Source organism: Antennarius striatus, chromosome 5 (assembly GCF_040054535.1).
Source record: "Antennarius striatus isolate MH-2024 chromosome 5, ASM4005453v1, whole genome shotgun sequence".
Classification (NCBI taxonomy): Eukaryota; Metazoa; Chordata; class Actinopteri; order Lophiiformes; family Antennariidae; genus Antennarius; species Antennarius striatus.
In genome coordinates this window covers 9,686,579-9,707,058 of record NC_090780.1, presented here as the reverse complement: position 1 = coordinate 9,707,058, position 20,480 = coordinate 9,686,579, and the positions used below count along the sequence as shown (strand labels likewise).

The following is a 20,480-nucleotide window of genomic DNA, read 5'->3' as shown; positions in this document are numbered from 1 at the left end:
GATGGATGGATGGATGGATGGATGGATGGATGGATGGATGGATGGATGGATGGATGGATGGATGGATGGATGGATGGATGGATGGATGGATAGACTGTTATATACGGTTCCATCTCAAGGGGGTTTATAATAATTCTAATGATTCTGATTTTTCTTTTTTATTTGTCCCGTTATTTATTTAATGACTCAACAAGGTTGAATTAAACATGAAACACAACCACTGAACCACTGAGAATGTAGTTGACAATGACACAAGTAGAGAAAACAAATTTAACATTAAAAAGTTCAGCCAGGTACAGACCACGATACAATTCATAGGATTTTATTAATAATATACAGTGAAGACAATAAGGCGTAAACTGTATGCGTTTTGTAATGTTTCTTCAGATTCTTCTACTCTTGTGCAGGAATTGTGTTTTTTGTCTCCACTGCTTTTGAAATATTGTGATTTGATGAATCATGAAAAGCAAAACATAATCAGCTTATTTGTCTTATTACAATAATGCATAATGTTAGTCTTGTCCAGAACTGGTAGAATATTATTTTAATTTTTAAATAAAATTCCAATCTTTCAGATAATCTCCAGTAAATTTGTCTTTCTTCTGTACGTGCGCACACGCACACGCACACGCGCACACACACACGCGCACGCACACACACACACACACACACACACACGCACACACACACACACAAAATAGAACATAATGTATTTTATTTTGTACCTTGCTTTCCACATTATGTATTCTATTCCTCTCTAAGCCTGAACATAATGTAAAAAGGAAATTTAAGAGCTTTTGGCAGTGCTTGAATGTTCACTTTAGAATTCTGGGGTCCTTCTTCCTTAGTCCATTCCTATGTTGAAGATCTTCATCAGCATGGTATGGATATGGATGAATCTGTCATCACCGTGTACACACGTCATCATTGCACTGCAAGGGAAAGTAAAACATCAAGTAATGAGCTACTAATCAGGTGTTGGACAAATACAATGTGTTAATAAGATACAATGTAATGTTATCAGCATGTAAATACATAGAGCATCTGATGGGACAGAGCCACTCCCTCTTTAACCCTACCACAGGAAGGTTAAACAAATCTCTAGAAAATTATCTTCAGTGGAAAATGAACCATTACTGTCAACACCTCAAAGTACTGCTTATAATCTTTCCGTCTACGGGGGAATAAAGTTGAATACAAATTAAATGATCAGCAAAAACAAAAATTTCCAGATGGAACACAAATTATTTTAGTATCCAAATCACAGTACTGGATGTCTGTCGAGGGGTGACAGGATGCTTCAGTAGTTATAGTATAATTTAATCACAGATTCCACCTAAATTAGTTGCAACGGTTTTGTTCATAGTGAATAAAGACAAGAAAATACATTTATTTCGGTTTTAAAACTGGCTGTAATGTAAGAATGAAAGTTTTATCACCAAGTTCAGGAACAAATTACCAACTGATAATCTTCCATTTAACATTGACAAAACCTGCAGTTCCACATGTTAACCTGCAGAAATTGGTCCAATCACTTCAAACATTGTTATTTATACTTATCCCTTCCACTGCTGTAGCGTTTCTTCGGACAGATATCTTGTAGTCAGAGAATATTAAGAAGGATATGGACTCCAGAAAATCCTCCGGAAATCTAAATAAGGGGAGGATGATCTGCAGGAACGATGCGCTCTAGCTGCTCAGTGACACGCTAAGAACTGACTGGATGTCAAGCCCAGTGATGATGACTTAAATTTGAGTTGCAAAGTGAGGTGAGGTTCAAGTCCTAAATGCTAGAATGAATTTGTAGACAATGGTGGACGACTTGTACATTTAGGTTAATAGTATTTATCTAGTCTTTTCTGACAGGGGACTTCTTTTCAGGAGGATCTAGTTTGGGGGTTTCCACCTCTTGACAAACACCAGTAAACACTATCAGCTGTTTGAAGGGAACGGTTGGAACATGAAGACATTACTTGGTTTGATCCAGATCAGCCAATGTCCTCACTTTGTTAAGCTTTTCAGGCCCTTGTGACTAATACTTGGTTCTGTGACATTTTGACCCCTGTGAGAAAACAATGTCTATTCTGTTCTTGGGCTTCAATGATGTCATCTAGTGGTTTTCAGACAGGTCATGGGGAAGCCTGCTGTAAACCATGGAAACTGACATGTGATTTGTGGAAAGCAAACAACACAGCCTGGGCTACAAGGGCCATGTGCTGGATGCCATGGGCACACTTTCTTTCATGTGATGGACAATATGTGATCGCTGATGTTTGTTTTTATGTTCATCTGCAAACGATTATAAGGTTGTCAATAGCATTTGATCACATTCTTCGTAGGGTTGGACTCCCGGTCAAGGATGTGTTTTGTTTTGTTTTTATTTGGAGGCAGATTGTGAATCACTTTCAGTGGAACTTTTTTTTTGTTAAAACAATATTATGAATTCAAAATAAAAACATAGATACATGAAGGATTCATGATGAATTATGCATGTAATATAGCTGCAATTTAGTGAGGTTCAAAAGATGTTGGTCAGCCTAAACATGACACATGTGCTGCAAAGTCAGCAATTTACTAAAAAGGCCATAATATAAAACCAACCATTTGTTTCACTGGACGTTATGTGCTGGATGACTTCTTGGATGGGAGCAGAGCGTGTTCCTTGCCAAGAAATAGTCAGGCCCCAGTGTAAATCCACGTTCAACTTGTCATGTTTACACTGTGGTTTTGTGAGGATTACTTAAATGAGGTGTGTTAATCAGTGACTTTTAAAGCCGACCTGTGGACACAGCCAGGATGATGTCTCTGTTTTGATTCTCCAGAGAACTGTTGAAGCTAACTCCATCATCATGAGACACAAAAGACTGTTTTTCATTGATACTGGGTTAGGCTACCAACACTGTATTTTATTCTTACACCACTTGTACTTGAGTCATGAATTCTCTGTTTGCATTTGTAGAGTATTTTAAGTAAACTAGATACAAACTGAGATGCTCATGTTTGAAAGGTTTGGTGGGAGAATGATATGAACACAGACAAACCATAAAGATGAAGTAATGAGTGTGGAATTGTCTTTGGAGCAGCTTATCTGATGATCAAGTTTTTACTGCTGTAAAACTGAGTGTCCTGGGGAAAAATTAGTGTTGCACTAGTTTAGTGTCCTTAGTTAAGCACAATGATCACATTTGCTTCTATTTCACCCTTCACTATGCAGCTGATGTTTGCTTGCTATTGACTATTTGCTCTTGACTCATGTGTGTCAATAGCAAATTAATTAATTCATTTTCTTGAAGACAGGAAAATCAGGATTAATCTCATCTTTAGCCACTTAAGCTGCATGTTTTCTGCAGACATGGGGAGAACATACAAACTCTGCACATAAACCCCCAGGAACTGAACCCAGAACATTCTTGTTGTGAGGCAATGGTGCTACCCACTACACCACTAAGCCACCCCAATAGAAAATTAAGGAAGAAAAAAGGAAGCAAAGAAGTTGGTAGAAAGACCCAATACTTTTTAAAACCTTTTTCATGGGATGTTGTGTTTTGTGTCATGTCTTACCACTGGCTTCTGTCCGGGTTTTGCTGCAGTTGAGATTCCCAAAGACTTGGAAATTTCCTCCAGAGTTGGGTAGTCTCCTGGGGAATCCTGGATAAAGTGCATTAGGACATGTTCTCCACCTGTGCAGAGCACAATGAATTGAAGAGGAATCAAAGCGATAGCAGCATGTTGCCTTTACTATTATAATCTCAGACTGTTATGAAAAACCATATAAAAAAATCATGAATACCAGACATTGATTTTACGTCTACATTTTCACTGAGTTACTTTGACTAAATTTTTAAAACATTCGGATTTATAACTGGTGCCTTGTCATTTGGAAGGTAAGCTATGAGGACCACTACTGGCTCAGAACAAGCAGCAAAATTTTCCCCTGAAGCCACCAAGAATAATCAGTAGTAGCAGCACACAAATGGAGGAAGTAAATTGCCCTAAGTTTTGTATCTTGAAAATTATTTGTGGACAGACAAAATGCATTAAGCTCTCTGAAATTTTGAATAGTTTTGTTTGAATAATTTCAGTCTTACACTTGTGGACAAAACAAATACAGAAGTGAAGAAACACAACAACCATGACGAGCACTACAACTCAGTGTGGTTTGAGTCCACTAAAATGAACACAGTGCCATCTAGAGGAGAGATAGCACAAATGCATCATTTCGATGAATACAGTATCAGTAACATGCTCCTCGGTCCTTGTACATGCTAACATCCCTCTATACTTGTTCATTACAGATTCTGAACTACATTCACTTGTTCACTTCCTCAAGACAGATCTGTACTAATATCACTCTCTGGTGGGTATGGTCCATACCTTTGTCCACAATTAGCATTCCTCCACTCTGCAGCAAATCTCCTGAGAAATTTCCCTGGATACCATCAGCTTTGGCCTGAAAACAGCCGAGAAAACAGGAGGTCAAAGGTCAGAGTAACTTCACCCGTTTTAGCTATTAACTATGAATACACGGACCTTTGCAGCTACATCTCGTACTTTCTTTCCAATCGCAGCAGGCAAAACACTTATGGCTGTGTATCTGAGAGATTGGAGAGGAAATTAATAAATTAACAAACATAATGAACCGTGAGAAATAACTCCTATTATTTCCCACAGCCAAAGGAGATGGATTACGATCCCCTGTTTTGTCTGAACAGTATTCCACTATTGTTTTTGTTTTTTTTAATTTGATGGATCGATCACTTTATTATGAAAGTAAATTATTTTCTGATAACTAACAAATCAATAATCAGCTCTATGTATGAGACAGATTTTAACAAATAACATTTGATGTATGAAAACAGAAATATCAGGTAAAGCAAAATTGTTACTGCTTTAAACAAACAGCTTCGCTAGACTTGCAAGAGAGTTGGATTTACTGTTCTCACCTTTTGAAGCCCAAATCCTTGTAGCTTTTCTTTTGTTCATCCACAAAAATACCTAAAAGAGATGATCGATTATAATCCCTATGCTCGAAAAGGACTGTTGAGGGTGATGGGCTTATATCTGATTCTTTGGGACAAAACCAGTACTTCTGCTCTGTATGTTTGGTGGTAAGAAGTTCACTATTGCCAAAAGAAGCAAGTCAAATCCTGCTAGCACACGTTTTTTTTTTTTGAGGTCATGTAAATTGGCGACACAAATCCGCTCATTTTAAAGTTAGCAGAGAAGGGAACGTGGTTCAAAATCTGATACACCTTTAAGTTGTGGCTGATACATGGGAGTTCATTGGATGACTCTCATAGGATTTAGTTGACACAAACACCAGATGGATGGTCTTCCATTTAAATAATACCAAGAGTGGTCAAATGTCATAAAAAATTTATTTTCGTTTGAAACAGGGGGCTAACCTTTTACTGGTGTTTTGATAAAATATAATAAAATCTATTTGCATGATTTCAACCTTTTTTTTATTAGAAAATGTTTGGTCACATTAAAATTAAGTGACCAAATTAGGGTTGTGGTGTAAAGACAGTTTCACTGGAGCCGAATGAAGACAGAGGAGTCTCTGGTTTGTGAGAGATAAGTACAAGTCCTACTTACTTCCTTTGAGGAACCCTCCTTCTTTGAACTCCTTCAGGCCCAGCTCCTCGGGCCCGATCCCCACCAGGGCGACCCCGCTGGCCCTCAGGTCGGGCTCCAGTTTGCTGACCTCTGATGCTGTCCAGCGACACACCTGACAACCGAACCGACGAAGGAAGAACAAGACCACCGGCTGGTCCTGCCACAAAGACTGGAGCTCCACATTCTAACAGACAGACAGCAAGAAGCCATTAAGCTACAAAAGGGGCGACCATGTAACAACAGACGGGACAGAGTGTGTGTGAACTGTTTTCCTCATGGGTCAGCGCTTCATTCATTGTTATCTGCAAAATTTAACAATTTGATTCAAGCAGTGCAATATGATGACTCACGGCCACATTCATTCCCTTCAGATCATCATTATGTCACCCAGGAGTCATATTACAGCAATTACACATGCTGAGTGGTAATAGGAGGTTCAGAGCAAAACCTCTGAGGGGGCAGCAGGCGAACAGCACGGAGTATAATTAAAACAGTTACCATAAAGAGAACCCCCCCCCCCTCATTTTTAAAAGCATGTTTATTCACACAAATTACATAAATAATCATATTCACGTGAAATTTACATTCATAAACAATTAATAGTCGGAAAATATAACTGTAATCATACAATGTGGTTCGTTCATTTTTTGTGAAGTTTGAATCGATCTAAAATTGGTTTGCTGAACGCAGGGAAGATCAAAACGTGAATGACCGTTTCATAATAGCTTACCTCTCCACTTTCGTTCTTTAACAAGTTTTTGCCGACTTGGCTGAGGTCAAAATTGGCCATTTTCTACCTGAACAGTCCAGAGGAAACACACTGACCAGAGTTATACAAAATACAGTCCTTTTATGAACCAGTTTGAACTGCTGTATGTTGTGAAACCTTACGAAACGTCTACTTCCTGATACGCCCACTAACGGCTGACATCCAATCATATTCAGCTGGTGCTGAAAATCAGCCAAACGCAACACACCGTATCTGCACAGGAGGCGGGACTTTAAAGTGGCAACATAAACGTAGGGATTGTAAAACATTTTTATATTGATGAGGATCTACGGCTTCACCCTTGTTCCTGTTTTCCTGGCTCTGCTAAAAGGACTTTGTGCCAGTGTGGTACATCATAAAGCACAAAAACACAATGAATGATTATTTGAAATTATAGATTGTTCCACAAATCATGTTGCAAAAGTTGTATAACAGCTAAGGTCAAGGGTGAGGAAGTTTATTGCATGACCACTGATTTCCCTGCTCCCTGGGTTTTTATTGTTGCTGCCCCTCTGACTTTGAACGATTAACCTCGGAGAATAGCAAAGCCATTTTCGTCAGCCTCAACATGCAGTTTTAAAGCTGTTAAAGCTCTACAGTGTTTTCTTTTGTATTTTATAATACGTTTTATATATGTTACTCTTATAAGTCTATCTATCTATCTGTCTGTCTCTCTGTCTGCCTGCCTGCCTATAATCAATCATTGTACTTATGTTTTCATGTATTGCACACTGTTTCCATTTGTACTTAACGCTATTTCCATCGATTAATTCTTTTCTTTTCACTCCCTATACTGTGGAGGGTTGTGTTGTAAACATTTAATAGGTGTGTTTATTTATGTCAGTGGTCCCCAAACTAAGGCCTGGGGGCCGGATGTGGCCCTCCTCCACATTTGGCACAGCCCCTTAATAGTACCAGAAAAGAGGGTTATTAATATTAGGGTCTGGAAGACGATAAAAGTTTACATTTAGGCACCCCTGCAATCATCAGTGAGGTGACGTCATGGCTGGTGAGGCACTGATTTCATCGTAATTAGATTTACAAACATATGAACCTACAGTGTAGCTTATTCACCATTTAATTAGCAACAGTGAGTGGGTTATTTTTAAAGTCTCAGAGCAGAATTATTTACACGTACAAACTGTAACACACAAATAAGCACATTTGATTTAAAAAAAAAGTTGTTGTGTTGTTACCTACATGTTTGTTCATATGTTACGTTTACTTATAAATGAAGTCCATGCACAGCTCCTTCTGAACAAAAGCATCGATAACATTTTGAGTTGAAATATATAATCCTCCATTTTCATGGTAAGGCGAGGCGAGCGGAAAACAAATGAATGGCTGCACTTGACTGACTGACTATAGCTTGTAGTTTGCTGTCACTACTTCTACGGCCGAAGAAGAGGAATCCTCAGCCGAATCCCTGGGATCACCAGCGCCCCCCACCATGAGGCATGACAACTGCGTGCCTCACTTCGTGCCTTTTACCAGCTGTTTCAGGACCGCTGGACTCAAGAAAGACGTTACACACATACAGCTGTTGACAAAAAACACTGTATATTATATACATTAGCTAAATTATGGAAATTTAGTTCATAGGGCAAACGTGTTTAAACATTTTTATCGCGACATACTGTATAGAGAGATAGCGTCACAGTCTCACTGTTTAGCTACCAACACATCTAACCCCATTGTGCATTCCATTGTGAGGCTCGGCTGACTGGTGCCTCACTGCAGGTCTCTTCTCAGTAGCAGTAAATGTGAAAGTGTAGCAATTTTGAGTATAAATAACCTAAAATCGGTGATGTTAAATGGAAAATAACTTTATAATACACATCACTGGATAAATATAAGCATTTAATTTATTTCTTCCAGTTTTCATTTTTTTCTTTCATGATGGTGAGATACGGCCTCACCTGCCTCCCCTGACCGCGCATCACTGGTGATCGTCACAGTTTTTCTGCTACAAACTGACCCCGGCCCCCCATTAGAGAACGGAAACATTATGTGGCCCTTACAGGAAAAAGTTTGGAGACCCCTGATTTATGTGCATATTTTTTCAGCTGTACCGTGTTTGTTATACATATTTGTCTATTTGTATCTAAATGTAAAATATCATTGGAACTCTGTATAGCATCAAATTCCCCCCAAAAATTATAAAATAAATATTTAATCGTCTTTGATATTTCATTAAATCCAGCATAACAAATTACAGCCTTTTGAAATGTGCAGTGAATGGTTTTAACATGAACATTGTGTGTTTGAATGAACCATCAAAATTCAGGGGGTTTGTTGACCTTTATTGTCAGAGCCCTCTAATATCACTTCTACTCTGTTTAACACAGCTGAGACATTTCTCTCAGTAAGCAAAGCATGTCTGCAGGTTTAGAAACTGAATAATTAACTAAGAGCACAAGTCCCAGTTTTGCTGTATTTCTGTAAATTCTCACATTTTGAATTTTGAAAACAGTTTTTATATTTGGCTGTGAATGAATCTAGAATATTCATATGACTCTGACACTTTACACAAAACTCTATGCATGCACACGTGACATAAAAACCTGCATGAGGTAGACAGTGAAGTGCAGCATGGAGCAAACCATTAATCTGCTCCAAAGATGCCAGAAAGGCATTATTATTATTATTATAGAATACCGGTATATTTGTAACACCCTAGAGTACTGTATTAACCTTGGGTGTTGTGTTATTTACAGCATATATGCAAAGGGGACGTTACTTTCACAATAAATGTAAGATGAAAATGTTCTTAATATATCTTTAAGTCTTTTTTTTTTTTCAAAACGATTTATGCTGTATCACTTTCAGCAGATGTATCTCACTGGCAGTGGTGGTTAATGTGATGTTGTGTAGGACATACAGTACATTCATAAAACACAACTACAGTACATGTTAGTCCAGGGGGCCCTGGGCCCCAGCAGCGATTTAGAACTAGAACCGGCCCTGGAGGACGTGTAACGGACGTGTAATCGAAAGCCTGTCACCTCAGAGAACTGATGTCTTATGTGTGATGGAGCCGAGTGTGGACAGACCTGCGTGGACACAGACGGGCTCTTTCAGAGGGGACGGTCCGCGCTGTTGAAGGGGGGGGGGGGGGGGGCGTGACGTCACGGGAGAGACCGGGAGGACGAAGCGAAGGGAGGAGAGGAACTGAGGGGGAAGGAAAAGGGACGGATGGGAGAGCGGGGGGATGACTGCCTGAAAAAGGGAAAGAAAACAACAACCATGAGTCCAGTAATTCATCCTAGGTTTTCTGTTCGAACTCATAACGTTTGGTCTGATTGCTTACTCAGTATGCCGCAATTCATGACGAGCCTCCCCGGTAAGGTAGGCCAATTATCATCTTTCAATGTTAAGGTCTGCTTCATCTTCTCTGAGGTCGATCGTGTGATCTCCACCTTAAAACAAACAAACAAACAAACAAAAAAAAAAAACAACAAGAAAAAAAACAATGTGAAACGGGGAAAATAATTGTACCCATAAATTAATCGATCGCCTACGTGAACGCATGTTGGATATATATTGGTCAGATGTTTAGTTAGATTTGGAGCGAGGAGAATGACGGCTTTATTCTCACGCTGCCTTAAAATCTTCAATAACCTCCTGCGGCTCCGTGTCCGATTTGAGCTTCCTCCATGAAATATTAAAATGGAAACAGGCTTCTTCAGAGCCTGTGCCGCATACTACTCTGCTTTAGTCAGCCGCGCCGAACACATGGGTTTTGCGCACAACACTAACATGCGCACTGGTTGCAGTGCGTCGTGCCCATCAATGCGGTGCCATTGTTGCTGATGACTGCAGTATCCTCTTGCTAGCTCTAGGTTACCACCAGAATCACTTAGTTCTTCTAATGTCTTCCATGTCTACATTGTGTTGATCTTGAATGATCTCTGATATGAAAACAAGTTTTAACCATGTTTATAACCCTGTCATCTACTGCAGTGTAAACTGGCGTGAGAGATGTCATCCCCAGGCATGGGTACCCCCAGTGACCCCCTTTTGGCCAGTCCAGGAGGGAGGTTACCCACAGCTCAGGCAGGTATTTGGAGGAGCTCACTCCCCAAGACTGCCAGCTTCCCAACGTCCACCACTCGGCACCTGAGTCACAGAGCCAACAACTTCCAAAGACAGCCAAAGCATCGGAAGTTGATTAGACCCTCGCCACCACCGCCGCCCAACACACCCTGTCCTCTGGACCAGCTGGACCTCAGCGAACTTCCCCCAAGACGCACTTTCCAAGAGCTACTCTTCAATGGCTGCATCTTGTTTGGTATTGAATTCAGCTATGCCATGGAAACAGCCTATGTGACCCCTGTGCTTCTGCAGATGGGCCTGCCTGATCAGTTCTACAGCTTGGTGTGGTTTATCAGTCCTATACTGGGTAAGTGGGGGATGTCAGCAGAGTGGGATGTCTACCTGGTTGGTATGACATGCTGTAGATCATGTTATTCTAAGTAGTGATTACTGTATCATGTGAAACTATTAGCGCTCTAACTCCTCCCTGTCTTTGGCTTTAAGGATTCCTCGTTCAGCCTCTCATCGGAGCATGGAGTGACCGTTGTACATCCCGGTTTGGGCGAAGGAGACCTTTTATTTTTGCCTTGGCTATAGGTAGGACATTTACCTCGGCGATTTTGTACCAAAAAACATTAAATATGTATAATCAAAAAAGGCAGATTTAAAAAATGATGGGCATAGGTGATGCCCATTATAGTGGAGGCGGCAGTGGCTCAGTGGTAGAGCAGGCGGTAGAGCGGGTCGTTCAGTGTTCTAAGATCAGCAGTTTGATTCCCGCTCCCTCCCAAAAAACACCCAGAATGTGAGCTGACAGTGGGATGTGTCAGTTCACCCCCATAGCATTGCCGAGGTACCCTTGAGCAATGCGCCGTCCCACTCACAAGTTGCTCATTTGGGGCGCACCAAGAAGGAGCTGTCTGCCACTCTACCTGCCGTTGCATGACTACAGGCCCCCTTGTGTGTGTTTGGTGTGTTACAGGGGTCTGTACACACTAACATATACAGTATATATATATGTATATGTATATATATGTGTGTGTGTATATATATATATATATATATATATATATATATATATATATATATATATATATATATATATATATATATATATATATATGCATATGTATACACACACACACACACACACACACACACACACATATATATATATATATGTATATGTATATGTATATGTATATATGCATGCGCTTCACTAACAAAGATACTAGAGTGTGCTGTCTTAATTTCCCTTCGGGGATCATAATAAGTATGTAATATAAAAAAAATATTTAAAAAATTAATCCAAAATACTTTATGGAGCAGTAACTAAGAGCCAAGATCTGTAACAAAACACCAATGGCAAGTAAAACAGCAAGGACCGTGACATTTCCCAGTATTATAAAACAGGGGCCCCACCCTGGAGCCTGGCCCGGAATTGGGGTTTGTATGCGAGCGCGTGGTGGCTGGGCCTCTGCCCAAGGGGCCCGGCCGAAAGGATAACGTGGCCCCAACCTCTGGTGGACTCATCACTCACCGAAGAAACCGTAGGGGAGGGTGAAGTGTAGATTGGTTGGCAGTCGTCAGCATGGGGCTCGATGACCCAATCCCCAGACAAAGAATCTAGCTCTAGGGACATGGAATGTCACCTCGCTGGGGGGAAAGGAGCCAGAGCTTGTGAGGGAGGTTGAAAGGTACCAACTAGATATAGTCGGGCTCACCTCCACCCGCAGCTTGGGCTCTGGAACTCAAACCCTTGTGAGGGGCTGGACTCCCCACTTTTCTTGTCTTGCCCAAGGTGAGAGGCGGTGGGCTGGTGTGGGCTTGCTTATAGCCCCACAGCTGAGCCGTCAAATGTTGCAGTTCATCCTTGTGAACGAAAGGGTCGCGTCCCTGCGTCTTCGACTTGGGGACAGGTGTCTCACTGTTGTTTAGGCCTATGGGCCAAACAGCAGTGTGGAATACCCAGCCTTCTTGGAGTCCCTGGGAGGGGTACTAAATAGTGCTCTGACTGGGGACTCCATTATTCTCCTTGGGGACTTCAGCACTCACGTGGGCAATGACAGTGAGACCTGGAAAGGGGTGATTGGGATGAACAGCCTCCCTAATCTGAACATGAGTGGTGTTTTATTATTGGACTTCTGTGCTAGTCACCCTGTGGTTGACCCTTGTTCAACCACAGGGTTGTCCATAAGTGCACATGGCACCAGGACACCCTAGGCCTGAGGTTAATGATCGACTTCGTTGTCGTATCATCAGACCTCCAACCGTGTGTGTTGGACACTCGGGTGAAGAGAGGGGCAGAGCCGGCAACCCATCACCACTTGGTGGTGAGCTGGATCCACTGGCAGAGCAGGGGGCTGGACAGACTTGGCAGGACCAAACGTGTTTTGAGAGTCTGTTGGGAATGTCTGGCAGAACCCTCTGTCAGTGAGGTTTTCAACTCACACCTCCAGGAGAGCTTCTCTCAGATACCGCAGGAGGCTGGGGACATTGAGTGAAAGTGAACCATGTTCTCCACCTCCACTGTCGAAGCAGATTGCTTGGAGCTGTTCTCGCAAGATCTCTGGTGCCTGTTGCGGCGGTAACCCCCAAACCCGGTGGTGGACACCAGAAGTAAGGGATGCCGTCAAGCTGAAGAAGGAGTCCTATCAAATCTTGTTGAATAGTGGGACTTCAGAGGCAGTTGACAGGTACAGGCAGGCCAGGCATACTGCAGCTCGAGTAGTCACTGAGGCAAAAACTCTGGTCTGGGAAAAGTTTGGGGAGTCCATGGAGGAGGACTATCAGTCAGCCTCGAAGAAATTCTGGCAAACCTTTCGGCGCCTTAGGAGGGAAAAGCGGTGCACAGCCAACACTGTTTACAGTAGAGGCGGAGAGCTACTGACCTCAACTGAGGATATTGTCAGGCGATAGCAAGAATACTTCGAGGATCTTCTCAATCCCACTACCATGTCTTACACAAAGAAATCAGAGGCTGAGGTCTCAAAGGTGGACTCGTTCATCACTCAAGCTAAAGTCACTGAGATGGTTGCAAAACTCCTTGGTGGCAAATCACCAGGGGTGGATGAGATTCGCTCTGAGTACCTCAAGTCTCTTGATGTGCAGGGACTGTCATGGTTGACACATCTCTGTAACATCTCATGGTAGTCAGGGACAGTACCCTTGGATTCGCATACTGGGGTGGTGGTCCGTCATTTCAAAAAGGGGGACTGGAAGGTGTGTTCCAACTATAGGGGGTTCATATTCCTCAGGCTCCTGGGGAAAGTCTATTCCAGGGTACTGGAGAGGAGGATTAGACAGACAGTCAAACCGCGGATTAAGGAGGAACAATGCGGATTTAGTCCCGGTTGCGTAACACTGGACCAGTTCTACACTCTCCATTGAGTGCTCGAGGGTTCATGGGAATTTGCCCAACCAGTCTGCATTTGTTTTTGGATCTGGAGAAGACATTCGGCCGTGTTCCTCATGGTATCTTGTGGGGAGTGCTTTGGGATTATGGGGTTCGCAGCACTTTGCTGAGGGCTGCCCGGTCCTGTATGACCGAAGCCAGTGCTTGGTTCGTGTTGCCGGCAGTAAGTCAGGGATGTCCTCTATCAACAGTTCTGTTCATAATCTTTATGGACAGAATTTCTAGGCGCAACCAGGATCTGGAGGGAGTCCAGTTTGGGGACCAAAGTATTTTATCTCTGCTTTGATGTTGTCCTGATGGCCTCATCAAACCTGGGCCTTCAGCATGCTCTGGGAGGGTTTGCAGCTGAGTGTGACTGGAGTGGGATGAAGATCAGTACCTCTAAATCTGAGCCCATGGTTCTCGACCGGAAAGGGTGGTGTGCCCTCTTCAGGTCGGTGGAGAGTCTTTGCCCCAAGTGGAGTTTAATTATCTTGGGGTCTTGTTCACATGTGAGGGAAGGATGGAAAGGTGCAGCTTCCACAGTGATGCGGTCGCTGTGTAGGTCTGTCATGGTGAAGAAGGAGCTGAGTCGCAAGACAAAGCTCTCGATTTACTGGTCAATCTATGTTCCTACTCTCACCTACTGTCATGAGTTTTGGGTCATTACCAAAAGGACAAGATCCCGGATACAAGCGGGATATTGTTTCCACCGTAGAGTGGCAGGGCGCACCCTTAGAGATAGGGTGAGGAGTCAGTCACCAGGGAGGAGCTTTGAGCCGCTGCTCTTCCACCTCGTGCAGAGCCAGCTAAGATGGTTCGGGCATTTGTTCCGGATGCCTCCTGGACCGGGCATGTCCTACTGGGAGGAGACCTCGGGGAAGACCTAGGACATGATGGAGGGACTATGTCTCTCGGCTGGCCTGGGAACGCCTCGCAATCCCCCTGGAGGAGCTGGAAGAGGTGTCTGGGAAGAAGTATGGGCATCCCTCCTGAGACTGTTGCCCCCGCGACCCGGCCCCGGATAAGCGGTTGAAGATAGATGGATGGATGGATGGATGGATGGATGGATGGATGGATGGATGAATGGACTGTCTGAAGCAAAATCCCTGGTATCCTCATATCACATAATCCAAATCAATCTTTGGTTCAAAATTTTCCTTTCAGTTAAATGCTGTTGATGTTTCTCAAACTCAAACACTGGTTTGTCTCCAAGTCCACAATGATTTTAATATCTGATGCATGGAGGTAAATGTTTGATCTTTGATTTGAATCATCCCTGAGGAACAGTGTGCAGTACATATGGCAACAACATGTCGACAGGGAAGCACCTTAAACTTTGGTGGTTCATATACTCTTACCTCCTAAGTCACCGTCTTCCCATATATAGACTATAACTAATGTTGTCGTGGGGGGGGGGGGTTGGGACCCATATGCAGAACACCAGTGGAGAAGCTTTCAGTCATAGCTTAATCATCAGAAAAAATCCAGAAAACACAAGAAAACTCAAGAAATCCAAAAAACTAGAGACATGGAAAAAGCAAGACAATGCAAAGGTGCAAAACAATCTGACCCAGAACAAAAGGATAAGCCGTTTTAAAAAGCCGCAGGCTAATCAGCCTGATCAGGTACAGGTATAGAGAAAAGGCTCTGCCCAAAAGTTCGGCCCCTCCTCCTGCCACACCCCAGCACAGCAGAGCAACATGACACGCCTATTTGACCGTGACAAATAAAGTTTGTATGACTAGCAACTTTTCAATAGCAGTGTCTCACTTTCAGCAAGGTTTTTAAATGCCTTTATTGGCATGCGGAAATTAATTTTGCTTTTCATCCCAACAGGCGCTTTGGTTGGTCTGTCTTTGGTGCTGAACGGGCGGGACATTGGTGGTTTGCTGGCAGACACGGCATCAAATCACAAGTGGGGAATCGTCCTGACTGTGTGTGGTGTGGTTCTGATGGACTTCAGTGCTGATTCAGCTGACAACCCAAGTCATGCGTACATGATGGATGTGTGCAGTCCAGAGGACCAGGATCGGGGGTTGAACATCCATGCACTACTGGCAGGCAAGAAAACTCTTTGCTTAGTCACAAACTCATGGGAGAAGACGGCTTTAATTTTTAGTCTTTCAAAATAATTTTCATTAAAACAAACATTTAAGTCATTACCAATAATTTAGATGTTTCTTGATGTGCTCCCTAGGACTTGGAGGTGGATTTGGCTACATTGTCGGCGGCATCAACTGGGACCAGACACAGTTTGGGCGGTCAATGGGAGGCCAACTACGTGTCATATACATGTTCACAAGTGTCACATTGGTGATCGCCACAGCCATGACTCTTATGAGTATTCCTGAACGGCCTCTACCAAAGAGCCAGCCAAACAAAAACCTCAGCAAAAACCATCTGAAAAGCCCCAGCCTCCCTCTGCCTCCTTCACCCCCTGTTCCCCCAGGTTCAACTTTGGGACTGGATGAGGAAGATGAGGATGGTCTTTACAACTACAGTTTCTTTACAAAGTCTCAGACATCCAACCCGGACACCCTTGCTCATTCTTGCAGTGCCAATGCGCGCCTGTGTGCTGGTCTGACTAGCCCCATATCACCCCTGAGCCCACTCACACCAAAATATGGCAGCTTTATTAGTAGAGACAACTCACTTACTGGTATCAACGAGTTTGCTTCTTCATTAGGAACCTCCTATATAGACAGTGTGCTCATAAACTGCTACACAGGTCAGACGCCACAGGCCGTGACCTCTGACTCTGCCAGTGTTCCCCTGCCTCCAGGAGACTGCCCTCATCCAAACGATTCCCCACACGAGGCAGGAAGCCATCCTGTGGGTCAAACCCAGGATGATATTGAGTGTCATCCCGCTGGGGAAGCTCAGGAAGCTGAGACATTACACTCTGAGACAGATACACAATCTCATGCAGCATCTCAGGTCACAGCTGGAGCTCAGCTTGGTATCGGGGCACATCGAGGCTCTTCTGCTGGTATCCTGAAGCGACCCCAAAGTCTTGCACTGATGGAGGAACCTATGGCAACACAGATTGTTGGGCTAGAGAATGGACGCAGGAGGACTGTGACTTTCAGCCAGCAGGTCAGACACATTCTAAGAATGACAAAAGCTGTGTAGTCAGTAGTAACAGCTGCATTTTTAAACACTGTTTGCCTTTTTTTGCTTCGGTGCAGGTTGCAAACATTTTGCTGAACGGGGTGCGCTATGAGAGTGATCTGAGTGAGAATGTGGAGACAGGAGAATCCCAAATGTCAATGAAGCTGCTGTGCATAGCCATCTACAGAATGCCGCCATCCCTTCGAAGTTTATGCACTAATCATTTTCTAGGTGAGAATAATAATTATTTTATTTGGTTTCACCATACCTTTTGTTTGGATTCATTTGCAACTGTTGCATTTTGTTTCTCTGCAGGCTGGCTGTCCTTTGAGGGCATGCTGCTCTTCTACACTGACTTCATGGGGGAGGTGGTGTTCGAAGGAGACCCAAAGGCACCCCATGACTCTGAGGCCTACCAACGCTATAATGCTGGTGTTAGCATGGGCTGCTGGGGCATGTGCATCTATGCATTCAGTGCTGCTTTCTACTCAGGTAAACTGCACTCGTAACACATTGCATCTGAGATGTTAGCATATCTCAGTATTTTTTTCTATGCTAACTTTTGCATGTGTTGTTTTTGTTTTTTTCTGGATTTCCTCATCATCTGTCAGCCATATTGGAGAAACTGGAGGAGCGTTTCTCTCTTCGCACTCTATATTTTTTTGCCTACCTGGCATTTGGTTTGGGCACAGGTCTTGCTACACTATCCACAAACCTCTATGTGGTACTTTCTCTCTGTGTTACGTATGGGGTGCTCTTCTCCTCTCTATGCACGCTGCCTTACTCTCTGCTATGTGAATACTACCAGAGCCCTCAGGTCAGTATACTGTATTAATGTTGTGTAGTTTTTTATTGCTTGATGGCATTTTTTTTCAGGATCAACCTAAATCACTATTATATAGTTCTTCATTTTGGAAAATACAATTTTTAAGGGATATGCTTATTAAAACCTATAAAGTTCAATAATTAGCATTTTATTGCTCCTGTTTGGGGTTATATGTAGGAGTTATGAGTCAGTCCTGAGCTTTAGAGATGCTAGTAGCTAGAAATCTTTTACTTTTCTTCCTGTTTCCCTTCCAAATGGTAATGCAAAGCTCAGACCAGTGGATGCTGGTTGTAGCTTCATATGTAGATGATGTACAGACATGAAAGTGCAAGCAATTCTCAAAATGTGGAACTTTTTAACTGTTTTTTATGGTGCCAAAAATTTACTTGTATCATGTTACACGTTCCTCAGTTTTGTGGCTCGTCAGAGGAAGGGACCAGACGAGGGATGGGGGTGGACATCTCTCTTCTCAGTTGCCAGTATTTCCTGGCTCAGATCCTGGTCTCTGTGGCGATGGGACCTCTGACCTCACTGGTGGGTGGGGCCCAGGGAGTGATGTACTTTTCAAGCCTGATGTCATTCGTGGGCTGCCTGTACTCCTCTCTCTGCGTGGTGTACCAGCTGCCCCCCCCTGAGGGTGAGCCACCCGAAAGCGAGACCCAGCCACTATTGGTGCATATGTAGAACAAAAAGCCTCTTAATTTACAGTACTTTACCTCACACAGTCAATGACACACACATTCACAAACTGTCACCTGGTTTCTGAGCGTGTCGGCATTCACAGCAGTGATAGGACAACACTACAGTACACCCTGACACACACAAACACACTGTACAGCACAGTTCCATAGATTGTTTCACACTAATCGACACTGATGTTCTAAGAGCTAGACAGATCAGAGAGGCAGACACTGGCCACTACTATAATAAGTGCGTACATGACCTGTGTGTGCCCATTGCATCATTTCCTAACCTTAGCAAACAGACTGTGTGACCTTTCTGAATGCAGTGAGGGACAGATGTGTGTTTGACAGCAAACTCCTTCTAACCTAGAAAACCCTATAAGCTTGTCTTGTGTCTGATTATTTTCTGTAATAATCCTGTATCATATTTTCTTGCTTGTCAGTGTTCAGACTAGAAAGGTTCATCACTACTTCCCAGGCTAACCATTGCTTTACCTCTTTTCCTCCTTTTATCAGTTGCTAAACATCTGCATGAGCACTAATTTAACCTCTCAAAGTCTAGTTGAAGTTTTGTTTTTGGTCATATGGCCAAGAGAATGTCTACCTGCCTGTTTCTCTGAGTTAGCATATTAGCATCACACCTTAGGCAGGATTTCCTGACAAAATGAATGTGTTGGCAGTGGGCACTCACTGTTAATGATTCATTAAATCTGAGATATGCACTACTATAGTTTAGTCAAATTTATTATTCATTTACAATCACAGTTTAAATTTTTAGGGATTTGAATTTGATTCCAAATTTAAACACTTTCCATACTATTCATCCACTATGAGAATCACTAGTCTGCTAACTCCAAATTTCACAGTTGCTGGGTGATTTTTTTTTTTTTTAACTCAAATTCCATCAATGAGTGCAATGCCCATTAACAGTTCTCAATTAATCAGCATACACTGCTGTTTAATAGGACACACACTTTTATTTAAACTTTCAAAGCCAGAGGTGTACTGGTGGCAGATTTTGACTGGGCCCTCTCTGAGCCGTGGAAAGACGTGAGCTGTCATCCTACTCCTGGCCATTCCATTGTAATGACTGATTCTTGTCATTATCAGGAAGAGAAGTTGAAACTGGGGTGTGAATCAGCATTCAGTTGGAAACCGAACAAAAAAGAAGAACAGCAAACAGGGAGAAGACTCATGTGAACAGTGGGTAACCCCTGAAGGTGGACAACCATTAAAGACTGTGGGGGTTTTCACATGACAGCAAGTGCTTTTTGTCATCTTTAGGGAGCATGATTGAGCGACTATACTTTCTCCACTTCTCTGAAGCCATCAGCTCAGTATTGCGATGACATCACGTTTGTTTCAGCCAGGTATATTTGAAAGTACAAAAATTTGATCCCCTTCTTCATGAAAAGTCTTTTTTACATCTTTTGTGCCATGGCAAACATGTTTTATTTGCACAAGGCAGGCATAGTTTGACTTCAGGGCTTTAACAAAACGTTAACTTCAGAATATGCTGATTCCAATTTCCAACTGTGATGAATTCACTTAAACACAGCAAACCCCACTTTTGTGCCAGTCCTAGTTGCTGCCTAAAAATATCAATATCTGACTGGATTCACAACATGCTAATGTTTGAGGAACAGTAAGTACATGGATCATGCTACTGTAGCTTGCTTAAAAAGTGTGATTTACCACCTATTGCTGAACATTAGCAATGCTTCTGTAACGAGTTTTTATCCAGGGTTCAGTTTAAACTAAAACAGCCATTTTACCACGTTCGATTCCTGTGTCAATTATTTTCAGTCATTAGTATTGCACCCATTTATCAGTTGCATAAGCAATAATGGGCTGTAATCTGCTGTTACACCACATGGGGGAGCCCGGGGGCAACTTTACCATTTCTTTGCGCGGACCCTTTTCCATTACCAAATGAGATGACTCCTGTTCCTTTCTGCAAATAAGACAGCCATTTTCCATGTTTAGAAAAATTGGGTCAAGTGACATCACCTACTTATAAAGCAATGGTTATTACGATGC

At 42.7% G+C, this 20,480-nt stretch overlaps 2 protein-coding genes across 5 annotated transcripts; one reads left to right on the top strand and one right to left on the bottom strand.

The window, feature by feature from the left end:
* Nucleotides 1–137: 137 nt before the first annotated feature.
* prxl2b (peroxiredoxin like 2B) lies at nucleotides 138–6,512 on the bottom strand. The gene is made up of 7 exons (XM_068315746.1): nucleotides 6,350–6,512; nucleotides 5,599–5,803; nucleotides 4,944–4,995; nucleotides 4,531–4,594; nucleotides 4,375–4,450; nucleotides 3,562–3,680; nucleotides 138–932 (listed from the first exon to the last, which is right to left on the bottom strand). The coding sequence occupies exons 1-7, from the start codon at nucleotides 6,407–6,409 to the stop codon at nucleotides 906–908; spliced, it is 603 nt and encodes a 200-aa protein (XP_068171847.1). The 5' UTR covers nucleotides 6,410–6,512; the 3' UTR covers nucleotides 138–905.
* Nucleotides 6,513–9,558: 3,046 nt separating this feature from the next.
* On the top strand, nucleotides 9,559–20,370 carry slc45a1 (solute carrier family 45 member 1). 4 transcript variants are annotated; one of them, XM_068316207.1, is made up of 10 exons: nucleotides 9,559–9,736; nucleotides 10,352–10,790; nucleotides 10,928–11,020; nucleotides 15,657–15,881; nucleotides 16,018–16,916; nucleotides 17,009–17,162; nucleotides 17,247–17,423; nucleotides 17,543–17,748; nucleotides 18,169–18,394; nucleotides 19,551–20,370. In XM_068316207.1, exons 2-10 carry the CDS (start codon nucleotides 10,370–10,372, stop codon nucleotides 19,574–19,576), a joined length of 2,427 nt encoding a protein of 808 aa, XP_068172308.1. In that variant the 5' UTR covers nucleotides 9,559–9,736; nucleotides 10,352–10,369; the 3' UTR covers nucleotides 19,577–20,370. The 4 variants fall into 4 exon arrangements, with proteins under 4 accessions (XP_068172308.1, XP_068172307.1, XP_068172309.1 ...); XM_068316206.1 differs by having other exon boundaries at nucleotides 9,559–9,731; nucleotides 18,169–20,370; XM_068316208.1 differs by lacking the exon at nucleotides 17,543–17,748.
* The last annotated feature ends 110 nt before the right edge of the window (nucleotides 20,371–20,480 follow it).

Coding starts and splice junctions, on each gene's coding strand:
- slc45a1 (XM_068316206.1), top strand. CDS start 10,370: ATGTCATCCCCAGGCATGGGTACCCCCAGTGACCCCCTTTTGGCCAGT. Junction 17,163..17,246: donor ATGCACTAATCATTTTCTAG/GTGAGAATAATA, acceptor GTTTCTCTGCAG/GCTGGCTGTCCTTTGAGGGC. Junction 17,424..17,542: donor CAGTGCTGCTTTCTACTCAG/GTAAACTGCACT, acceptor ATCATCTGTCAG/CCATATTGGAGAAACTGGAG.
- prxl2b (XM_068315746.1), bottom strand. CDS start 6,409: ATGGCCAATTTTGACCTCAGCCAAGTCGGCAAAAACTTGTTAAAGAAC. Junction 4,996..5,598: donor AGGAGGGTTCCTCAAAGGAA/GTAAGTAGGACT, acceptor CATCTCTTTTAG/GTATTTTTGTGGATGAACAA. Junction 4,451..4,530: donor TACGAGATGTAGCTGCAAAG/GTCCGTGTATTC, acceptor GGCTGTTTTCAG/GCCAAAGCTGATGGTATCCA.